Genomic DNA, 22000 nt, shown 5'->3' on the forward strand with positions numbered 1-22000 from the left:
TATCGTTATCCACCAATCAGCGTGGATGAGTTGATCAAGACACTCTTCATTGTGAGGGATGACAGCTGTGCAGGGTCGACTGGGCCACTCGTGCACAGCTGTTTCATCACCTTGAAAAGGCCGTACCCACCACCTCATATTGCTTATGTCTGTTGTGTCATTTCCATACACCTTTAGCAACCATCAGTGGATTTTAATTGGCACAATATCTTAAGCAGTGGTGAATTCAATCACACATCGTGTCCATATCAAACTCCATTTTGGGACACTCCTCCGCTGGTGCCAACTATCGCAGAACAACAGAACCACCTGCAAATGAAAGAGGAAGGTTCAAGCATTAGCACTACACCAATGATATCTGGCTCGGACATCCGGAGTCCCCACAAAAAAATAGGAGGCATTACTTTTGGAATGACCCACATATTTATATGCCCACTTCTTGTCGTTCAATTATTTATTGGGGTTTCAAGGGTCACCTTATTATGTCACAATACATGTTTACTCAAAACAATTTATTTCTCTCAAATAATTCCACTTACTAATTGTTCTTACCACTGTTTTTAAGTTCTGACTTCCCTCCAGTAATACTTCTGCATCCTGCACTAGATCGCCATAATGTTGGGGTTTCAAGGGTCACCTTATTATGTCACAATACATGTTTACTCAAAACAATTTATTTCTCTCAAATAATTCCACTTACTAATTGTTCTTACCACTGTTTTTAAGTTCTGACTTCCCTCCAGTAATACTTCTGCATCCTGCACTAGATCGCCATAATGTAGTGTTCTGGCTTTGTTTTGATGTACCTGATTTAGTGGAGATTTAATATTATCCTGCTTTTATTGTTGTTTTGCTTTATGTGGCCGTTACCTTGCATGTGGCAATAAAAGACTTCGTCTCCTCATTAACCAGCTCTTGCTAGAAGGAAATGTAATACAATAACTATTACCTTCTGTGAGTAATCATGTGGCTGTCTTTCCTATATATACCTCATCAGTCACAAAACTTTTGTAACTGATTTAATAAAAAGAGAGAGAAATGTTAACATGGTGGTTTTAATGCCTCGGGTGTTTGACAAAGTCTTCCCCAACCAGAGTGCAATGTGCAAAACATTCATGCAACCATATGAAAGTGTCAAAAAGTCTGTCTTTGGGACATTATTAAACTCACGTGTCACATTCTCATCTTCTTCAGTCTTGCTGACTCATGAGAGACCCATTCTGTATTTCATCATTTTGTGCTACATTTGTATTGATAGCACCAAGTCACATCGTCTTTGATGCTTTTTACCAGAGAAGAGTTGTCCATGTTTTTCATTTCATTCAAGTTGTGGCAGCCATCCATACAGTGTTTTTTGTTTGAGAGTCAAGGTATGTGGGCAAACTTCACACACACGTTTCTCTTCTTCAAAATGTTTGGGAGAATGTCTTGGACGCTTGGTTTCGAGATGCTTGGTTCGTTACTGCACTGTGATTTGTGACACACTATGGCCACACCTCCACTACTCAACACTACTGCTCACAGTTGGCTAGTCAAATGCACATATTTTGTTTGCAGTTGTTATTTCAAGCTACCACCATAGTTAGTGCACTAGTGCATAGTGCATAGTTAGTGCACCCTCCGCCACACACCGTCAGGTGGCTTTCGGAGTATGGATGTAGATGTAGAGCATTGCTTATAATGCAGAAATACAATCAGCCTCAGAACTTTTTGAACAGACTGTGTATTCCGTATATATTGTCCACAATAAAGTACAATAATCTTCAAATAACAGCATACTTCCACTCAGAACATCCAACTCGAAACCAGTACATACAAGTTTTTACAAAGATCAAAAAATTTAGAATAACTGTCCGATCAAAAGTTCATTTGTTTGAGTCACATTACATCCTCTGTCATTGTTCCATGTATTTATTCCAAGAACAACATGCTTCTCCAATACAGGCTGGTGATTCAGACTCCTCCTCTTGCAAAGTTACTGCAATCGCCATGCCATCTTGTAGACATGCATTGTCCCTTGGTATGTTTCCCCACGTGTAGGTGCAGTCTCCCTTAGTACGGTTCTCCATATGCGGATAAAAAAATAAATGCGAAATAGTTATGCTGTCCTGTATAACTCATATGTAGTTTTTTGTTTGCAAAGTATCATTTGTCGTTAAGGAGACATAGTGATATACATCCTCTTCCAGAGTGATATGTAACACAACAAAGCCTTCTCACCGTAACCAAAGGGGCAGCTGACAGATGATGTAGCAATGCTGCAGTGTGTGACAGGTGCTACATTTTTGTTAAGATAATACGTGGTAGAGGAAACAGGAGCTTTCAGCTCAAATGCCACACTTAGAGGAACTATGGTCTGAATTAGAACATACCTCGGATGACTGTGTACCAAATAATGTAGTAATAACTTCTAAAAGTAGCGTTAATAAAAATGTTCAGGAAACTGAGATTGTTTCACCATTATTTTAAAAGAGAAATTAGAGAAGATTATAGACAAAAAGTAATTGCAATTCTTGCATCTACAAAGAGTGCTATGGCTTGTTACAAAGTTCGTAACACTATTAAAGAAAAATGATTGTTGTATGGCATATTTTCATATCTGCAGTGAAAAAGCTATGGCGCATTTCAGGGTTGTATTGTGGCAGATTTCTTGTTGTCTCAAGTTCTGATATTAAATGCTGTTCTTCATTCATGTGGACTATAGGACAATATTGTTATTGCTGCAGTTGGCATAAGTTCTCCCTTTGCCTTGTATTAGAACTTTACATTAGCACAAAAGCTCCATCAGCAGTAGTAAATCTTTAAAACTCTTTTTTGGAATTTTTTTCAGATGTGTTCACAGGAAATTTACTTTTTCCTGAAAATTCTTGCACGAAAACATCATGAATGTCTCACCATTCTGTTACTGATGAAATAATTTGTATTAAAAAAATACACATTAGTCTTTCTAGCCCCAAAAGAGTTCCAACTTGTATGTGTGGTTGGACAGGAATGTTACATATTTATAGTTCTTAACTGAATGCCATGTGCTGATGTAAATGAACCTTCTGTAATGTCACACAGACCTTTACAAGTTGTGTGTGTATCAACTTTTCAGTTCAATGCACCAGAGGGCTGGTATGTAGGATGAAAGCCACATATGGTTCTAGGATAAATCAAACTCAGATCTCTTACTGTTGGCAGGTTATATGCTATGTTGAACATTTGTGATCAGTTGTCCTTTGCTCTTCTATCATTCCACATGTGAAATCACTAACATATCCATTCTCTAGAGATCTCGCAGTGTCTTGTGAGTGTCCCTGTTGACCTTTTTTTGTAGATTAAAGCTTAGGCAGTTGCAGGTTGAAACTTGTAGTCAGTCAATGAGTAGTACATGGGTGGCTGAATAGGAAGAGAACTTCGTGCAGAGGAATCGGGGTTTGGGGTTTCACTCTTGCACACAGATTTAACTCGTCACAATGATCTGTGCTAGGGGAACTCCCTGTATTCCCCTTTGTCCACTGCTCTTCTGTCACTCCACACGGCCGGCCGGAGTGGCCGTGCAGTTCTGGGCACTACAGTCTGGAGCCGAGCAACCGCTATGGTCGCAGGTTCGAATCCTGCCTCAGGCATGGATGTGTGTGATGTCCTTAGGTTAGTTAGGTTTAATTAGTTCTAAGTTCTAGGCGACTAATGACCTCAGAAGTTGACTCGCATAGTGCTCAGAGCCAGTCACTCCACACGAGAAATCACTGTTGCCCATGAGCACTGTTTGTTTATCTGTGTTTAACAGGTACACCATTAATTGTAAGATCCTTTTTTAATGTGATGCATGTCTATTGTCATAGCTTGGTATTCACCATTCCAGTAGTGTACAAAATGCCATGAAAGCCTTTAAATACGTAAAGCAGTCATCAATCCAAAGATTATTTTGAACACCACAGTGATTTACTAGGTATGGTCCTGTTGGAGGTGGCATGATGTCTTTTTCCAACCCTTGAACTGACTAACCCAGCCAGGTATATGGAGAACAACAATTTAATGTGGATTCCAAACCATGATGCAGCACACCATTTTTCAGACCAACGAACATTGCCAGAGGTGAAAGAAGTGATAAGTGACAGATAAAAATCCTAGGATTGAGCAGTGCAGTCTAGCACTTTACCTCCAAACTACTTAAGTGGTTTTATGTTGTACTAAATGCACAGAACTACTGCTTGGCTACTATGGGACAGTTCTCTCTCTCTCTCTGTGTGTGTGTGTGTGTGTGTGTGTGTGTGTGTGTGTGTGTGTGTGTGTGGGCGCGCGCACATGTTTGCAGTATTGTTCAGGGCATTCACATAAAACATTTGTGTTTGTGTATCAAATAAATGTAATTATCATGATGTGATCCTGCAGTTTAACATTAATTTTATAATTGACAAAGTGTTTTGAATGTTTAAGCACTTTTATGCCTTCATGCATAATTTCATGCTTCTCTCTGAACAGAGTGCAAGTTGTTACAAACATAATATTCTTTTCTTTTAGGTGCATGATGCTTTTGGTTTGAGTGGATACACATTTGCTCTTTATCGTGAACGTGGGAGGAAGGATGAACTTATTTCTTCCCGTTCAAGAACCATTCGCTCAAGTGGATTGCGCCATGGTGATATGGTTTATATGTGTCCTCTTAATGGAGCACTGCTTTGGTCAGAGCCGTCACCTGGCAGCAGCAACAGTATGGCCCACGATGAACCGATTGATGACTATCCCGAGAAATCTTCATCCGCTCCCAGTCAAAATATTGCACTCTTGACAACACCAGTGGTGCCACTGCAAGAAGATGAAGTTGATCAGCAGCTGTGGAAACTAGATGGGAAGGTGCAACGTAAACGGGATGATAAACTGTGAGTAGTGTGTAATGTTGACAGGTGCTTGAAAATTTTGATACTTAGTTCAGTGATTAAATACATTTCTTATGTAAGGCTGTGATATGATAGAGGATTCTAAAAGTGTGTTCATGGCAAATCACACATTATTCACAACTTAGTTTACAGTTACTTCCAGGCTATAAATTTTTTCTCACAGAATCTTCTATCCTTGTTTATGATAGTACAGATTGAAAGAAACTGTTGTTCGTAGCCAGTTACTGTGGGCTCACAAATAGTTAGCAGAATTCTTACAAATCATTTTGCTGGCATTACAAGGGTTGTATTTTTAAGTTCTTTTAAGATGGCACTGCTGAGATGTGATGTTATTGTTGTTTTAAAATTTATCATTTTTTTAAAACAATGGTAGCTCAGAAATTCGCCACATAGTTTGTTTACAATGAGGGGGGAGAAAACAGAGCTGTGAGAAAACGAAAATCTTACATGAAGCCCTTCATTGAATAATTTTTATGATTTTCGTAAAGGCCAACTGACTAGTGTAATCTCACATTGCTTTGTTCAATTTTTAGGAACCAATTGCCTTTAGAGAAGACTTTCTACATTTGGTTTTTCAGAATTTTGTTGTGGTGCTTAAGTAGGTGATGAACTGTGTGCAGGTCGACCAAAATCAGTTGTTACAAAAAACATTGTTGCATTCTGTAAGATAGAAGTGCGTTAAGCACATCAAAGACTGCATTGCATTTAATTTTGCATAAAAATTTAGCTGTGAAAAATCTGTTCCAGATGCATTCTGCATAATGTGACTGGCGTCTGAGACAGGTTTGTTAACCAGTGTAAGGAGATGCTCAAAAAACTTGACATAAGAAATGCAAAAACCTTATAAAACTTTGTAACAAGGGTTGAATTGTGGATATATTTGTTTTAGCTGGAAACAAAGTATCAATCAACTGTTCTGCATGTTTTCACCCACTGATGACAGTGTATATCGCTTTGCTTGTTTTACTGTTGAGCTTTATTAATACAGCACCAAATGTCACTAAATGATTCTCATCACTGAAGACAACATATCAGACGATGTGAATACACAGTGAGATATGTTTGCCACCGTTGTGAATGGAGAGGCTGTTAGTGAACAATCACAAACATGTTGTAAACACAAAGAATATTTTGGGACTCAGAGCATATGAGACCTATTTATAGAATTAGTTTTTCTAATTACAGATTTCTCTAGTAATGCAAAGTAATGTTTTCAAGTAACTTGCATTACGTAAACTGTCTCCTAAAGTTTAGTGTACTAATAAGAAGTTTAAATGTATTATTTTATGAGGATTATTTTCATAAATTAGTGACAACACATGCACCAGTATGCCAGTATATTTATGATCTCTTAATGGCAAATGTACTGACTTTTAGATTATGCAACATGTGAGAAGAAAATAGTAAAATGTTTTACAGGTGTCCTTTCGTATCATTGTTCTGACCCCTCAGAATTTGTCAACACTCTTACCTTTAAATAGAGAATCACTCACCATGCTTCTTCTTCTGTTCACTGTTTTATGCTGTTTTAAATTAGTATAATTTCTTAAATGTATCTTTTCTGTAATTGCAACTGATGTTGAGTGAAAATTTGTCCACCATCAAGTCATCAGTTATTTATTCCTATTCTTAGGGAATTTTTCATTGGATGTATTTTGCGCTATGAAATTTTGTAGGTTTTAATTTGTGCTGATCTTGTGCCATTCATGACCAGTGGGTTATTAATGCCTTTGCACAGTTATAGTGTGCTTTTCATTTCACTGCAATCTGTTCTAAAATCACAATAACAACATTGAAAGTTGTAAACTTTTCATTATTGTGTAGCCACAAATGATGTTTCCAGTATTTTTGTATCAGCCGCTATGAATTTTATTAAGTACTTTTCTTATTCTTTCAATCTGCACCTATTCCTGCCCAAATCACAACGGGGAATTAGTTTAGCATACTTTTTTGACTGTTACTGTTTGTATTATTTGCTGTTTTTGGTACCTGAGTGTTGTACATCACATTTAAATGAACAATGTAGTAACGATTCATTTTTCATGGCTCCCGATCCTGTCTCTCCGTCCTTTTTGTGCACCTGGTCTTGCATGTATGTGTGTTTGGGGAGGAGGATAATATGACTCTCTGTTGTCATTACTGGGTGTGCGGTCTGCCATTCGCATTAGAATTTGATGGCATTTTTATATTAGCTATATTTTCTTACATCATCTGATGCCTATGTTTTACAAAAAGTACTGTTCTAGACTCTTGCCATCTCTTAAGACAAGAACATCTTTCACTTGGAGATTACTTTTGTTCATTATTTATTTCCATTTTAGTTGCATATCTTGAACCCTTCATTTATTGTGTTCCATTAATTTTTTTTAGTTTCATTAAATTCTTAAGATTCATGAGTTCACTCATGAGCATAACATTCCACAATGGTAAATCATCGTGAAATTTACTACTGAAGATGCTTGCTAACTAATAAAGTATTAGATATGCTCTGATATTAAATTTATACATTTTTACAGTTGTCGCCATGGTCCAAAAGCTTGCTGTGTGCATTGCTCACCACTGGAACCATTTGATGAGGCTTATCTTAAAGAGCAGAATGTTAAACACATGTCATTTCATTCATATCTCAGAAAACTTACAGCAGGTGTTGACAGGTTAGTATTTAGAAATATAGTAAGTGCTATGTAATATCCTTTTTGTGAATGAACACCTAGTCATTTATATCTGATGATACTGTTTAGTTTCATTTGTAATTTATTTGTAGGAGAAGAGAAGAATGTTAAAGAAAGAATACCAATAATTTCCTTAATGTTACTTACTGTTAATATTGTCTTTTTAGGTGTAATGTCTCTCTCTGACACATGAAAGAGGGGCTGGAGATATCGAACCTTTTCCTTGTTGTTAATATTATATTGTGGTTTAGGACTGTGTGAGGTGACCCGGTCACATGCGTCATTTCCACAATGCCTCATGCCCATTGGATAGGTTAAGTTGAAACACTGGATCTGGTCCTATAAGGGAGACGATATTTACTGTATTTTATGCAGAATGGATAACTAGGTGGGCACCTTTTGAATACTTGATAGGCCTGTTGAGGGAAGAAGCTGATGTCATGACCAGCGCCACATTTTCTGTTTCATCATCAAATTTTACACACAACCACAGTTTCCGTAATGAAGGCAAACTTTTACTTTGGAGTACTATTCTAATCTGATTCTTTAATGAATGATTGTTTATGAAATACTAAGAATACAGTGAAATTAAGAATAATAAGAATCATGAAACATTTCTATGTCTTCTGGAAAAAACAACAACAACAACAAACACAATTTAAACTAAATTAATCAAATACTTGTTGGTACCAGCATGGGCTTGACAAAACTGTGGAGAGTTGCTGTTGACATACTATACTAGCCAACGGTGGGCCGCCTACATGCTGAACAACTCCATAGAGATAAAAGTATGGAGGAAAACACAACACGCAACCAATGCGAGCAACTGACAATTGAGCACACAGAACTGAAGCACTGCAAGAGGTGAAGGTTGAGTCTGCAGGGCATTGAAATCAGCACTGGAACTCTCAGGCCAGGTATATTGCTGCTGACACGTAAAGACCTAAAAGGTGGCTCTGCCCATGCCAAGCTTCGCAAGCCCTCTTTACTATTGTGCTGCAATAAGAATGCCAGCTCCTCTGTATCCATCTCTATGTCCATTGGTAGGAATACTAAATCATTCCTCCTTGAAAAGGCCACATAGGGCTGAAAATGGCCCAGTTTGTACCTTTACATCTGTTGCTAGGCCAAAGAGGGCATGAGATTCCTGACCAGGGGATTGAACACTGAAGCATTGGCAAGCAAGGGAAAGAGGGTACCAGTTCAAACTCCTTGGGCTCCACTGCAGCAGACTTAGGACCTAGCTCCGGTGTCAGCCTATTCTGCGGCCGAAGGTAGGACACAGTCTTGAAATGTGCGATGGAGGTTGCAGTGGGTGAGCATGCTGCTGTTGGGAGCCCCGTACCAGAGCAGCGCCACAACCAAACCCATTGTCTGACTATCTTGGAGATGACTGTGTTGAAGGCCAACAGGTTGCAGCCACTGCTGGTTTGAATGATGGATCAGCTGCTACCATCCAATATCCACAAGTGCTACTGCCGACCCAGCACTACACCTAGCCCCATGCGGAAAACACGGTGGGCCGCAATGCTCCAGACATGTGACTTACAGTGCACAAATTCAAAGAACCCTGCACCTGGGACCCATGCAAAGTTCGGCCCGACTACATGTATTAACTGGTGTTGTCCAGTACGTAGTCAGAAAACATGACTTGCACCATCTTGGGATGAGGCAGACATAGATTTGTTTCATTAGAGTCTTGAACATACACAAGAAGCATTCCACCTTTGAGTTAGATGCCGGGTGAAATGGAACAATAGTAAGATGCCATAACAATAGTAAGATGCCATATACCAGTGCGAATGCAAAAGTCTTCAGACTAGTGCAACACAAATTGCTGGTCGTTATCGAATACCAGAGTTCGATGGGGTGGGAGGGGGGGGGGGGGTTGCAGCAGCCCTTGTTAGCAAAAATGACTGACAATGTGCGAGCAATCACCATCAGTATCATGAAAAACAGCTTGACAACATATGGGGAAATTTGAAAATTTGAAAATTTGACGATGCTTTGATCACCAACCACCGTGTGCTTCCCAAAAAAGGGGTTGCAAAGTCAACGTGCACCATGCCCCAGGGATGCTTCGAAACTGGCCAAGAAGAACAAATGACATGGCAGCACAACTTGGTTTTGTGTACAGGCGGTGCAAGCCCCCACAAGGTGTTCAGAATCACGATCAGTCATGACCAGTCGATGTGACGATGTGGCAAAGCCTTCGTATGAGTCAGGTGCACAGTGCTATTTGGCTTCTGAGTCACCACTAAAGGGGTGGCCTACCAACTCGACAAAATACAAAATAAGAGAAACCATGGTGAGTTCCTGCCTACACTGCATCTTGGCCTTGACCTCTTTGTGCATGGCTAAGGGGATGGTTGGGAGTAGCAAAATTTTAGTATTACTGACAGCTCGAGAGTTATGTGTACCTTGAAATTTTCTGCCTGACCCAACATATTCTCAAACAGCTGGTTGTATGACCATAGTGAGGAGCCCAAATCTTGAAAGGTGACTGATTGACATACTACATGTACTGTCTGGAAGCCAAAGGTAGAAAAGGCATCTAACCAAAAATATATTGTACCAGTGGTGAATTTACCACTAACAACAAAGTTCTCTGTATGCATTCTTGTAATTTGCAGAGACGTTGAATTGCCCCCTCAGAGGAATACACTGTTTACTATAAGATACAACTTGATGTAGTGCCCATTGCAACGCAGTCCAGCCAAAGAGTCTGTCCAGTGGCAGCAAAAGAGCGTGTATGCATCTAAGTCAGTTAGGCTGACCTTGACTCTTATCAAGTCACCCATCCACCATCGACAGTTGAATATGCTGGGGCAGTGCTTGCAGGCTATCCGAGACAGCCTCTTAATAAGGAACCCCTTGATTGCAAGTTCGCAAAGGGTCAGTGATGTTTACAACATTCGTCATACCACATATTGTCCACCAAGCAACCACATTATTGGCTGCTAATGGCAACAGGGAGTGGGACTGGAGATATCCAATGGTGAGCACAGCATGATACTGTGCAGCATAGTTGAACAGCTTAGTCCATGAGTAAATCACAACAGTGATACAATATTAATGATGTTTATACCAAGCAGAGCAATGGTAACAATAAGCAATGCAAACATTCCATTATATTGACGACAACAGTTGTCGAAGTTAACATTTCATCAAAAAGGAAGGGTGAGAAAGAAGTGGCAGATGAAATATTAGCATTTCTACTAGATGAGTCAATGGAAAGTGTGGTGTTGTGTTGTGTATGTTTGACTGTTTGGCAATGTACATGAAGAGTATAGTGATGATGATAAATGATTAACAAGTGAAAGTGATATTGAAACAGGTGTTGAGCCATGTTATTCATCATCATTGTCAGACAGGAAGCCACAAATCCCATCTCCAGTGAAACATAGTAAAGGAAAATCATTGTCCGAGGTGTGGATACTAAACATAATTACTTACCTACGTGGAATACCATCCACTACATAGTAAAGAGAGAGAGAGAGAGAGAGAGAGAGAGAGAGAGACCTCATGTAAGTAGTCTGCTGCAATATGACCAGGTAGTGCATAGGAAAAACTATGGATTTTCCAAGGAGGACAGGGCACACTTGTTACAAAAACTGATGTTTGTGCATTTCAAGGATGTTCGATACAATTTATAGGATATGCGTGATAGTGATCTACTGCATTATGCACATCAAATTCCTCATGGCAGAGATTAGTAATTTGTAGGGAAGCATTGGATGGTTGCATAACTTCAAATAGTACTACAGAATTGGAAGATACAACAAAATGAAATTTCAAATAAAGCATCAACTTGACGAAGCACTGTAAACTGTAGAATTGGTCTGAAAAGTGGTAGGTGAGATAGGCGACCTTATCCCATCATTCACTAAGGAATTTGTTTTCAGCAATTTGGGCATGCCTCACTTGGATGTAAGGGAGAACCCACTTGTGGCAAATGCGGTAAGGCTGCCCACGGAGGAGTCAGATGTCCGTCTCCTCCAGAGTGTGTGAATTGCTCTGGGGCTCACCCTATGTGTAGTAGGGACTGTGTCTTCCTTAAAGAACGAAAGATACAGGTGATTAAAACATGACAGGTCCTCTATGGTCAGGCCAAGAAGACTTAACAGCCTACACTTCCTCCCAAAACATTGGAAAAGTGTGTTGTTGCTAACATTGTGGAGATTCCTCCTCCCCCCCCCCCCCCCCCCTCCCCTGCCTCAATCCAAGGTTTAAGGTTTACTCTGGTCCACCATCTAGTGCTGCTGCGTTGTGGCTCTGAAGCCTACCCAGGACAAAAAATCAAAGCCCAAGCATCCCCCACTGATGGAGTCAGGAAGTAAACAGTCCGATGGTGTCGAAGTCATACTATCTGGTGTCTCTGTCAACTCTTCGGTAGAGCTAATGGAGCTTGATGTCAGACTGGGGCAATCATCTCGTCCCAAGACTGAGCACCCACCCATTACAGGCTCCCCTCTCCAGCGGAAAGACAGACTGAAAGTGCAACCCTAATCATAGTTGGCTCCCATACTACAGTGAACATTAATGGGTTCAGGACACATGTGGAGGAACTGAAACTGCTGGTGCAAGAATGCCCCATGTGCCCAAGTTTACAAGAAACACATTGTAAAGCCACTGACAGTCCTGTGCTACAGAGCTACACTCTTCACCGAAAGGATGATCTGACTGGGGACAGAGCCAAGGGAAAGGTTGCTGTGTTTGTCAGTAACATGCATCTCTCCTCTGCTCTCCCCCTGGCTACTGGCCTGCAGGCAGTTGCTGTCAGTATTCATGGGTGATGGAGGATCACTGTTTCTACATCGACATCTATACTCTGCAAACCACTGTGAGATGCATGACAGAGGGTACATCCCGTTGTACCAGTTATTAGGGTTTCTTTGTGTTCCATCCATGTATGGTGTGTGGGAAGAATGATCCTTTGAATGCTCCTCTGCCCGCAGTAATTATTGTAATCTTATTCTCACAATCCTTGCATGAGTGACACTTAGTGGGTTGTACTATATCCCACTCACTGTATCTACCTCTGCCAGATACAATAGACTCTGAGGCTCTCATAGATAATGTAGAACGAATTCCGCAATCATTTCTAACACTGGAAGACTTCAGTGCCCATCATGTCTTGTGGGGATCGACCTCTGCTGGCCCTCAGGGTTGGGTTTTGGAGAGCCTCGTGACATCTCACGAGCTGTGCATCCTCATTACAGGTACCCATACCGTATTTACTCGAATCTAAGCCGCACCTGAAAAATGAGACTTGAAATAAAGGGGGAAAAAAATCCCAAATCTAAGCTGCACCTGAAATTTGAGACTCAAAATTCAAGGGGAGAGAAAAGTTTTAGGCCACACCTCCAAATCGAAACAAAGTTGATCCATTGTAATATGAGACACAATTTAGGTCGAACGAGTGACGATACAGCTACAGTAGTTTGGTTCGAGTCGTAAGCTTAGCAGTTAAGCTTTACCAGGTAGCCATTGCTATGCGTCAGGCGCTCCGTCCGTATTTATACGGATACCCTTCCTTATTCACGTGCTTCGTCTCGTTTGAATCGATTGCTTATTTTGCTTTGATCTGATAAGTGCCATTTTCTATGTTATAGGTGTTTACGTCAGTCACTCTAAGCTGAAAATGCATTACTATACTGTGTCATGCATTGTTTGTCACATTCTGATAGTGCGTGTTTACGGCCTGTTGCTGCTCACGGCATGGCTTGCCTTTGTGCGCGCTACCGCCGCCTACAATTAAAAAAAGAGAGGAATCGTCTCATTAGCGAAACAATGGCAAGAGACTGCTATTTGTTGTTACTTACACTGCTGCTTTATTTGATAATGATCAACAAGAACCAAATAATAGACTGCATATGATAGAACATGTTCTGAACGAGAGTTTGGCGAAAATTTTTCTCCGTTTGAAAATCTTTGCGGCCGCTTCTTTAGTACATCAAATTCTGCACAGAAATTAGTCATCTTAGATTTAAAAATCTAGTCAGTTGCCGTGCTTCATTTCTGACTGTATCACTATTAGGCATAAGAGTAATACAAATATAAACATGACACGATACGTATATTCTTCCGCGGTTGCTGTTGTCTCACTCTAGTTTCGTAGTTTATTAGGCAGACAGGATTTAAATGAGATAGAAGCAAACACGAAAGAATACATGGCAAAATGTTTATATTCGTATTATTCTTATGGTGAAAAGAATACTGCATGTGATTCACATTTCATCAGGTTCCTATTAGCAACCATCTCTTCTCATAGGTAGGAAAAAATTCAGAACGTAGAGTTGGCCATATTGACAAAAATCCCAGTCTTGCCAGTCGGATTTTCGTAGTAAATTGAAATTCTGCTACATTCGAAGATGAACAATACGGAATTTGTATTTACTTCGTTGGATAATGTATGAAATGCAGTGGTCGAAACTCGGGTGGAGAAAAAAAGCTTGTCTTTCAATTTTTTAATTTTTTTTTTTAATTTTATTTACTGACACAGAGGTTTTGGCGCCAGTATTTATCTTTGTGCCTACAAAGGATGCCTGTGTAGCGCTACATATATTCGACGGCAGAAGTTAGTTGTGGCGGCACCTACCAACATTTTTCAGAACTTCCGCTTGCTTTGCACTCGATTCTAAGCCGCAGGCGGTTTTTTGGATTACAAAAACCGGAAAAAAAGTGCGGCTTAGATTCGAGTAAATATGGTACTCATTTCTGCACTGCTATTGGGTCATTCTCACCCATCAACCTCTCTTGTGCTCTTCAGTCCTTGCAGACTCTGTTCAGTGGGAGGTCATTGACAACCTTCATTCCAGTGATCACTGCCCACTCCATTTTCACTTACTGGATGGAGCACTACTTGAAGAGAAGCCACTAACATGAATGGCCATCAGAGCTAGCTGGAAGTTGTTCAGCCAGATGGCTGTGTTTGAACACCACAACAGCATCCAGGAATGGATGAACCACATAATGGGAGTGATCCATCGTGCTGCTGACTTATCCATCCCAAAATCCTCAGGTCATCTGTACGTTGATGAACCGATCAGTGCCGTTCAGCCATCTGGGACAGGCGTATAGCTCTTCGATGATTTAAATGTCACCCTACAGCAGACAACCTCACAGCCTTTCAAGTTACAAGAGCCAAGGCTTGACACGTAATTAAGGAGAGCAAGAAAATTTTATGGCAAGCATTCGTGGACTCTATCAATTGTTCCACTTGTTCCACGAAAGTACAGGAAGCCATCAGGAGGATTTCTGGTAAATGCGGTCATTTACCCATGGGAGCAGTATGGAAACAGGGATGTCTCCTAAACAGTGCCCGAAGACATCACTCAGATGCTGGCGGAGAATTATGCACAAACTACTGCCAATGGCAGTCAGGATCTGATGTTTCGCCGCTGCTGTGTGACTGTAGAGAGGGGAAAATTGGACTTCAGATCCAACAATTTTGAGACTTACAACTATCCTTTCTCCATGTGGGAGCTGCAATCAGCCCGGTTTGAGACTCACCCAGTATTGACCAAATCTGGTACTGCATACTTTGACATTTGACAGCAGCATCAAAGGAAATCCTCCTGGAATGTTTTAATCTTATATGACAGACAGGTAACTTCCCCAGCCCATGGAGAGAGGCACTTTTGATACCTCTTCTCAAACCAGGAAAGGGCCACATACAGGGTGTCCAGAAAAGGACTCCCTGATTTCAAAATTAAAGATCTCAAAAACAAAGATCGATAGAGGAATGCAGTAAACGGTATGTTTATTGTGAAAGCTGTAAGAAGTTTATACAGCAGTTTGAAATAATAGTTACAAAAGCTGCTAACAGATGGCACTGTAATCGCCATACATAATGCCCTAGTATAAATAGTGATCCGAAGCCCAGAGCGATCAGTTCCACTATCGAAACGTGAAAGGAGGTTAGCATACCGAAGGAAGAGATTAAAATCATGTACTCCATTGAACAACGTATTTTTTTCTTTTTCTAGAGTAGGTTAGAAGAGAGTCCTACGGCAACAAGGCGAAGTTTTCAAGCACGATTTAATGTTCCAAAAGGACCCAATGCGAAAACCATTCGTACGCTCTTCGCAAAATTTCAACGAACAAGCAGCGTAACTGATGATCTAATGGGGCATGTTGGCCGCAAGCAAACCACAGTTACGCCTGAAAATATCGCCACAGTTTCTGGCATTATTCAGCAAAATCCAATGTCATCCGTTCATAGAATTGCATCTGAGACTGGTTTGAAGTGTTCCAGCATGCAGAAAATACTGAGAAAGAGCCTACACATGTTTCCATTCAAAATTCAAACTCACCAGACCATACCCGTACGAGCTGTGCAACAAAGGGTTGCCCTTGCTAATCAGATGTTCACAATGATTGATAGTGAAGGATTTGATGTTGGCTGCATCTGGTTTACAGATGAAGCACACTTCCATGTGAATGGATACGTGAATAAGCAGAACTGGCGATTTTGGGGTTCCGAAAAGCCATATTGGTGTGAAGCGAAACCCCTGTATTCTCCTAAAGTTACTGGGTGGGCTGCAGTATGCAGCAGAGGCATTATTGGCCCTTTTTTTCATTCGAGAAACGGTCACTGGTGCACGTTATGTTGCAATTTTGGAACAATTTGTGGTCACGCAGCAAGCATTAGAGGATCGACCAGGTACTGAATGGTTTATGCAAGATGGAGCCCGACCACATCGGACCGAACAAGTGTTTTGCTTTCTTGAGGAATACTTTGGGAATCGAGTCATTGCTTTGGAATATCCCAAATTTACTGGTGCAGGCATGGATTGTCCTCCATATTCGCCAGATTTGACTCCCTATGACTTTTTTTTGTGGGGCACAGTGAAAGACATGGTCTACCCGAAGCATCCCGTCATGCTGGACGAGCTTGAATCGGCGATCTCTGTGGCATGTGAATCCATTTTGGTTGAGACACTACGAAATGTGATGGCGAATTTCATTCTTCGTTTGCACCACCTCTGTAGTGCCGTGCCAATGGTGAATATTTTGAAAACATTGTGATGTGATTGTTTGCAAAGATTGTTTTCATATGATTATTTCACTTATGTATGCTGATATGAGCTGTACAGCGCCATCTGTTAGCAGCTTTTGTAACTATTATTTCAAACTGCTGTATAAACTTCTTACAGCTTTCACAATAAACATACCGTTTACTGCATTCCTCTATCGATCTTGGTTTTCGAGATATGTAATTTTGAAATCAGGGAGCACTTTTCTGGACACCCTGTATGTACCAGTAGCTGTTGCAGTATTGCCTTAACAAGTTATGTAGGAAAGATCCTGGAGTGAATGATTAACTGTTGTGTGATCTGGTTGTTAGAGGCCAGGCAAATCCTTAGCCACTCTTAGTGTGGATTCTGGAGATTTCGGTCCACGGTTGACAACCTGACCCTGCTAGAGGCAGCTGTTCAGCAGGCTTTGCTAAGTAAGCATCACTGTACTGGTATATGCTTTGATATCAGTAAGGCATACAATACTACTTGCAGACACTGTATTCTCTCTCAACTCCATCAGTGGGGATTTTGTGGCCACCTTCCCATCTTCGTATGGTCTTTCTTGTCTCAGTGGCATTTTAGAATCCAAGTTGGTGACTCGCTGTCAGATCGTTTTGAGCAGGAGAATGATGTCCTTCAGGGTAGTATTTTTAGGGTTACCCTTTTTTCCACTGCCATAAACAGTATCACATCGACTATAAAGAGTCCTTTACAGTACTCCTTATTTGTGGATCTGTTTTCTGTTCCTCCTCCAGTGTTGCAACAGTGAGCCATTAGTTACATCTTATATTGTGGAGGCTAGAGCAGTGGGCTCCCAAGATGGGTTTTCAGTTTTATGCAGGTAAGTGTGTGGTGTGTGTGTGTGTGTGTGTGTGTGTGTGTGTGTGTGTTCATTGGAATTGTTCTCGCTGTATTGTTAATTTACCTGACTTGCATATAATGGACACCATTCTACATTTTAGAGACTCAGTGAAGTTTCTGAGCATCATTTTTTACTCCAAATTATCATGGTTGCCACACCTGAGAGACGTGAAAGCCAGAATTCTCAAGGCACTGAACATCATAAAGTGTCTTAGCCATTGGTCTTGGGAAGCAGACAGGGAACGTCTTCTCCTGTTTTATCAGGCTTTTATGCATTCTTGGCTGGGCTGTGAGTGCACAGTGTATGGATGGGCGAGGCCTTCTTATTTGAAGATCATTGACACTGTTAACTATGAGGATATTCGGCTGGCCGAGGGTGTATATAGGACCAGTCCCATACCCAGCCTCTGTGCTGAGGCTGGGGAACCTCCACTCACCATCCAACGGCAGTTCCTCGAGGTGCATCAGGCGTGAAGTTCTTTGCAGCTCCGACTTCACCCGCATACGATACATACCGTTGCTCATCTGCGTCTGAGATGCCTTTTCTCCAACTGTCCATGAGCGAAAAATTCCATTTGGGACCCACATGCAGCATGTAATGGAGTCACTCAGTGTGGAGCAAGTACAACCCCAAATCCTGGGCTTTAACTGTCTGCCACCCTGTTTATTACAGAGGTCCAGCGTAATTTTAGATTTAGTGCAGTACAGGAGAGATTGCACTTGTACTTTTGTTTTTAATGTAATATTTTCTGACATTTTATAGGACCACCACAACTAGGTAGCTGTCTTTCCAAATGGGTCTAAGCAGGGAGACTCCATTGGTTGTTCCGTTGCTTTCCCGAATCGTATCTTTGAAGTCCAACTGCATCAAGAATTTACTGTCTTCATCGCAGAATCATATGCAATCTTGTGGCACTGGAGCAGATGAGACATTCTTCCAGCACTAAATTTCTTGTGTGTTCCAATTCTGTGAGTGGCCTTCACCCTCTCCAACGTTTCTACACAGCAGATAAAGTAATTCAGAATATCCAGGATGCCCTCCTCCAACCACAAAGACTGGGGAAGGAGATGTCTTTCTGCTAGGTAGCAGGGCACATGGGTACTGCGGGGAAAAAATGGGCGGATCTAGCAGCCAAAGAGGCATGTTGTGACACTCAGTTTGTGTCAGTGTGCCATCCCCATCCCCCTACTTGCCCTCACTATTTGAGGTACAAATTCATGCATCGATGGGAAGATGAGTGGCCCGAATTGACTGACAATAAGCTCCATGTAGTGAAGTGCACAACTTAGCTGTGGCATACATCCTCCCAGCTACACCAATGGGACAAGGTCTTTCATACTCATCTTCACATTGGCCACAGCTCTATAATGCATGGCTTCGTGCTCCGGCTAGAGAACCCTCCAATGTGTGGTGCTTGTGGCATACAGATCACAGTGTGCCACATGTTTTGGACTATGTTTTATTTTCCAATCAGCGGGCAGCGGCAGATTTGCCACCGGATGTGCCCCCTGTTTTAAGTAATGTTCAAATGAATGTGGTTCGAGTTTTAAAGTTTTGTGAATTGTCCAGTATTTTTCCCAAGATTTTAGGGGAATAGTTTTAATGTGTTCACAGAATGACTGGCTCACCTGTGTATTTTTTAAGTGGTCAGCCAGTCGCATTTCTCCAATGCGTATAAGCTGATAACCTTACCATTGATTGCCTGTAAACACCAAAAAAACTCACACACACACACACACACACACACACATACACTGCTGGAGACTGGGAATATTTGAGTGATAAGCTCAAGGGAGCCATTCGGGACACTTGGCGGCAAGTTCTGGAAGAAGGCAGACCTGCATAGAGTAATGTGCATCGTTCAGTATTATAGTTCATTGTTTCTGGAAGGGGACGGCTGCTATAATATTCTGATTTTTGAAGGGACTTTTATATTTCGAGGGGTCTGAATGTGCTCCACAGTAGGACTTGAACTTTTACCACTTGATTTACAGAAATGATAATGGACAGAATATGAGTAACTATTCTGTGTATCACATGTGTTAATTTGTGAATCATCATTTTGAGCTGGACAATCTTTCGTGTATTGTGATCATGAAATGGACTTAGATTTCATGAGTCTTTGATGCCTATTTAGTTTGGAGACTTTCCTATCATTCCCATAATGCTCTCAATGTAACTTTACTGCATTTGATAAGATTATTTTCTGACTATTTTCATTGAATATCGTAGGACCACTTCCCATTTATTTGAGGTGTTTTTTCTTGAATTAACATTATTAAGCTTAGTTCTCTGTCATCTACATCATTTACAGACATTAGAGTAGAACCCTTTTTATTAAATTATTCATTTGTCTTTTGTTTTATATTTCTGTGTATTTTATTAACTTGCAGTTCTAGCCAATGCATAGACTATTTGACTGCAGGGTCACAGCTACAGGTTACTATGTGCAGTGAATTAGTTGTGAAGAATGAGAGCAGACGTGTGGCTCTACCCTTTGACTACATCGAGCTATTCTTTTTTATATAAAGCTGTGCATAGCCCAAGAACCTAAGGTATGAGCAACCACATGTAGACATGCAACTGGTTTGCTTGTGTTGGGTGCTGTTTCGAAGAGGAACCACTCAGTAGTAACTGTTGGGTACCATTGCAACCAGTTACTGTACCTGCTCCTGCTGCAGTTTTTGTTGCTGCTTCTGGAGCTACCTGCTCTTCCAGCATTGAAAAAAATGCTAGATCCATGGTGGCTACAATTTTTAAAAAGAATGTTGCACATGTAAGAACATCTGTAATTGCCACTTTAGTATCAGAGTGGCTGTGACAAAGTCGCAGTGTGGTCAGTGTCAGCATGAATGATGTAACTATACTAGCTGATGGTGGGCGACTACATGCCAGGGAGCTGAACCACAGAATAGGGAACGAATCTTGATGTGTGAATCAATCTACAATGGAGCAAAGAGTCTGAACACAGTGTAGAGATCAAGCGTGAAGAAAAAAAACAACACGCGACCAGTGTGAGCGACTGATAGCTGAGCACGTGGAAATAAAGAGAGCACTGTGCGAGGCAAAGTCTTCGTCTGCGGGCATTGAAATCAGTGTTAGAATTGCTAAGCCATCCCTATTACTGCCAGCAGGTAAACACCTGGGTCTGTGGTTCTGCCCATGCCATGGTTCAGGCGCAGCGTTTTGTCCTGTTCTGCTGCAATAACCATTTCATATCCTTTGCACCCATCTCAGTGTCTGTGATGGGGATACTAAAACCTTGGTCCATGGTTTCAGAGGAGCACCTTAAAAATGCATCGACAACTTACCAGGTGCAATGGAAGAGTAACCTGTAGTTCTCTTGTCCAAGAGTGTCCACTCCACACACAGGCTAGGGGGAGATACCCATTACTATTACCAACTGTCCACCTGTGCTGTGCAGAAGCAGACTGCCACCCCTTGGCTGCTGACAAAGCTCTCTGGTTTCAGCAGTGCCCATCTATAAGTTAAGTTGGCACTGAGACATCAGTGGTCTGTGAAAACTCTGGACATACCAAAGGGACCTCCAAAATACATTCGCCCATATACTCATTCACACAGTGTAAGTTGGGAAACAAAACAGACTGTGCAGGGGAAAATAAACAAACACAGATGCTCTTCTCCAAAGGCTACTTGTTGCTGTGGTACATCTACATCTACATCTACATAGGTACTCCGCAAGCCACCGTATGGTGCATGGCAGAGGGTACCCTGTACCACTACTTGTCATTTCCTTTCCTGCTCCATTTGTAAATAGAGTGAGGGAAAAAATGACTGTCTTTATGCCTCAGTATGAGCCCTAATTTCTCATGTCTTATCTTTGTGGTTCTTGCGTGCAATATATGTTGGTGGCAGTAGAATCATTTGGCAGTCAGCTTCAAATGCCGGTTTTCTAAATTTTCTCAATAGTGTTTCTCGAAAAGAATGTCGCCTTTCCTCCATGGATTCCCATTTGAGTTCCTGAAGCATCTCCATATCACTTACGTGTTGTTTAAACCTACCAGTAACAAATCTAGCAGCCTGCCTCTTGAGTTGCCTTGATGTCCTCCTGCAGAAATAGCTGAAAGACTAGACACTGCGAGTATGCTATGGTGCCAGACACAGTTTCCGTTTATGAAATTGATTCTATTGATCCATTAACTTGCTTTTCCCAAAAACTTTTCCACAACCAGAAATATTTTTGGAAATCTCCTGTTGGTGTGTTACTGATGATCAGCCCCCCCCCCCCCCCCCCCTTTCATTGTGATCAGCAAAACTACAACTTTTCAATTGCTTATTCAAATGTAGTTGTAACAAAAAGTATGTTTAAGTCGTTAGGGAGAGTGAGGAACAACTGCCCCGTTGTTTTCTGCCAAGAACTATTGAACTTGCAGAGTGGTGTGGACAGTGGCTTTATCGTGATGCTTCAGCCATTTCTGCCCGCCGTTGTATATGCATTTGCATAACAGTTTCCATGTAGCCTCTTCAGAACATTCTGGTGAAAATTTGATCAACAATTTGTGCTGATGGAACAAATTCATTGTGTACAATCCATTT

The 22000-nt window shown here is 41.2% G+C and overlaps 1 protein-coding gene across 1 annotated transcript in view; it reads left to right on the forward strand.

Annotated features, from left to right (window-relative positions):
- The window catches only part of LOC126162925 (nuclear protein localization protein 4 homolog), a 301306-nt gene that overhangs the window by 79639 nt on the left and 199667 nt on the right, over positions 1-22000 (forward strand). Inside the window, exons 3-4 of the mRNA XM_049919743.1 lie at positions 4507-4865; positions 7400-7537. Of these exons, the coding sequence (XP_049775700.1) occupies positions 4507-4865; positions 7400-7537 (497 nt within the window). The remainder of the gene's footprint in view (positions 1-4506; positions 4866-7399; positions 7538-22000) is intronic.

This window comes from Schistocerca cancellata, chromosome 2 (assembly GCF_023864275.1).
Source record: "Schistocerca cancellata isolate TAMUIC-IGC-003103 chromosome 2, iqSchCanc2.1, whole genome shotgun sequence".
Taxonomy (NCBI): domain Eukaryota; kingdom Metazoa; phylum Arthropoda; class Insecta; order Orthoptera; family Acrididae; genus Schistocerca; species Schistocerca cancellata.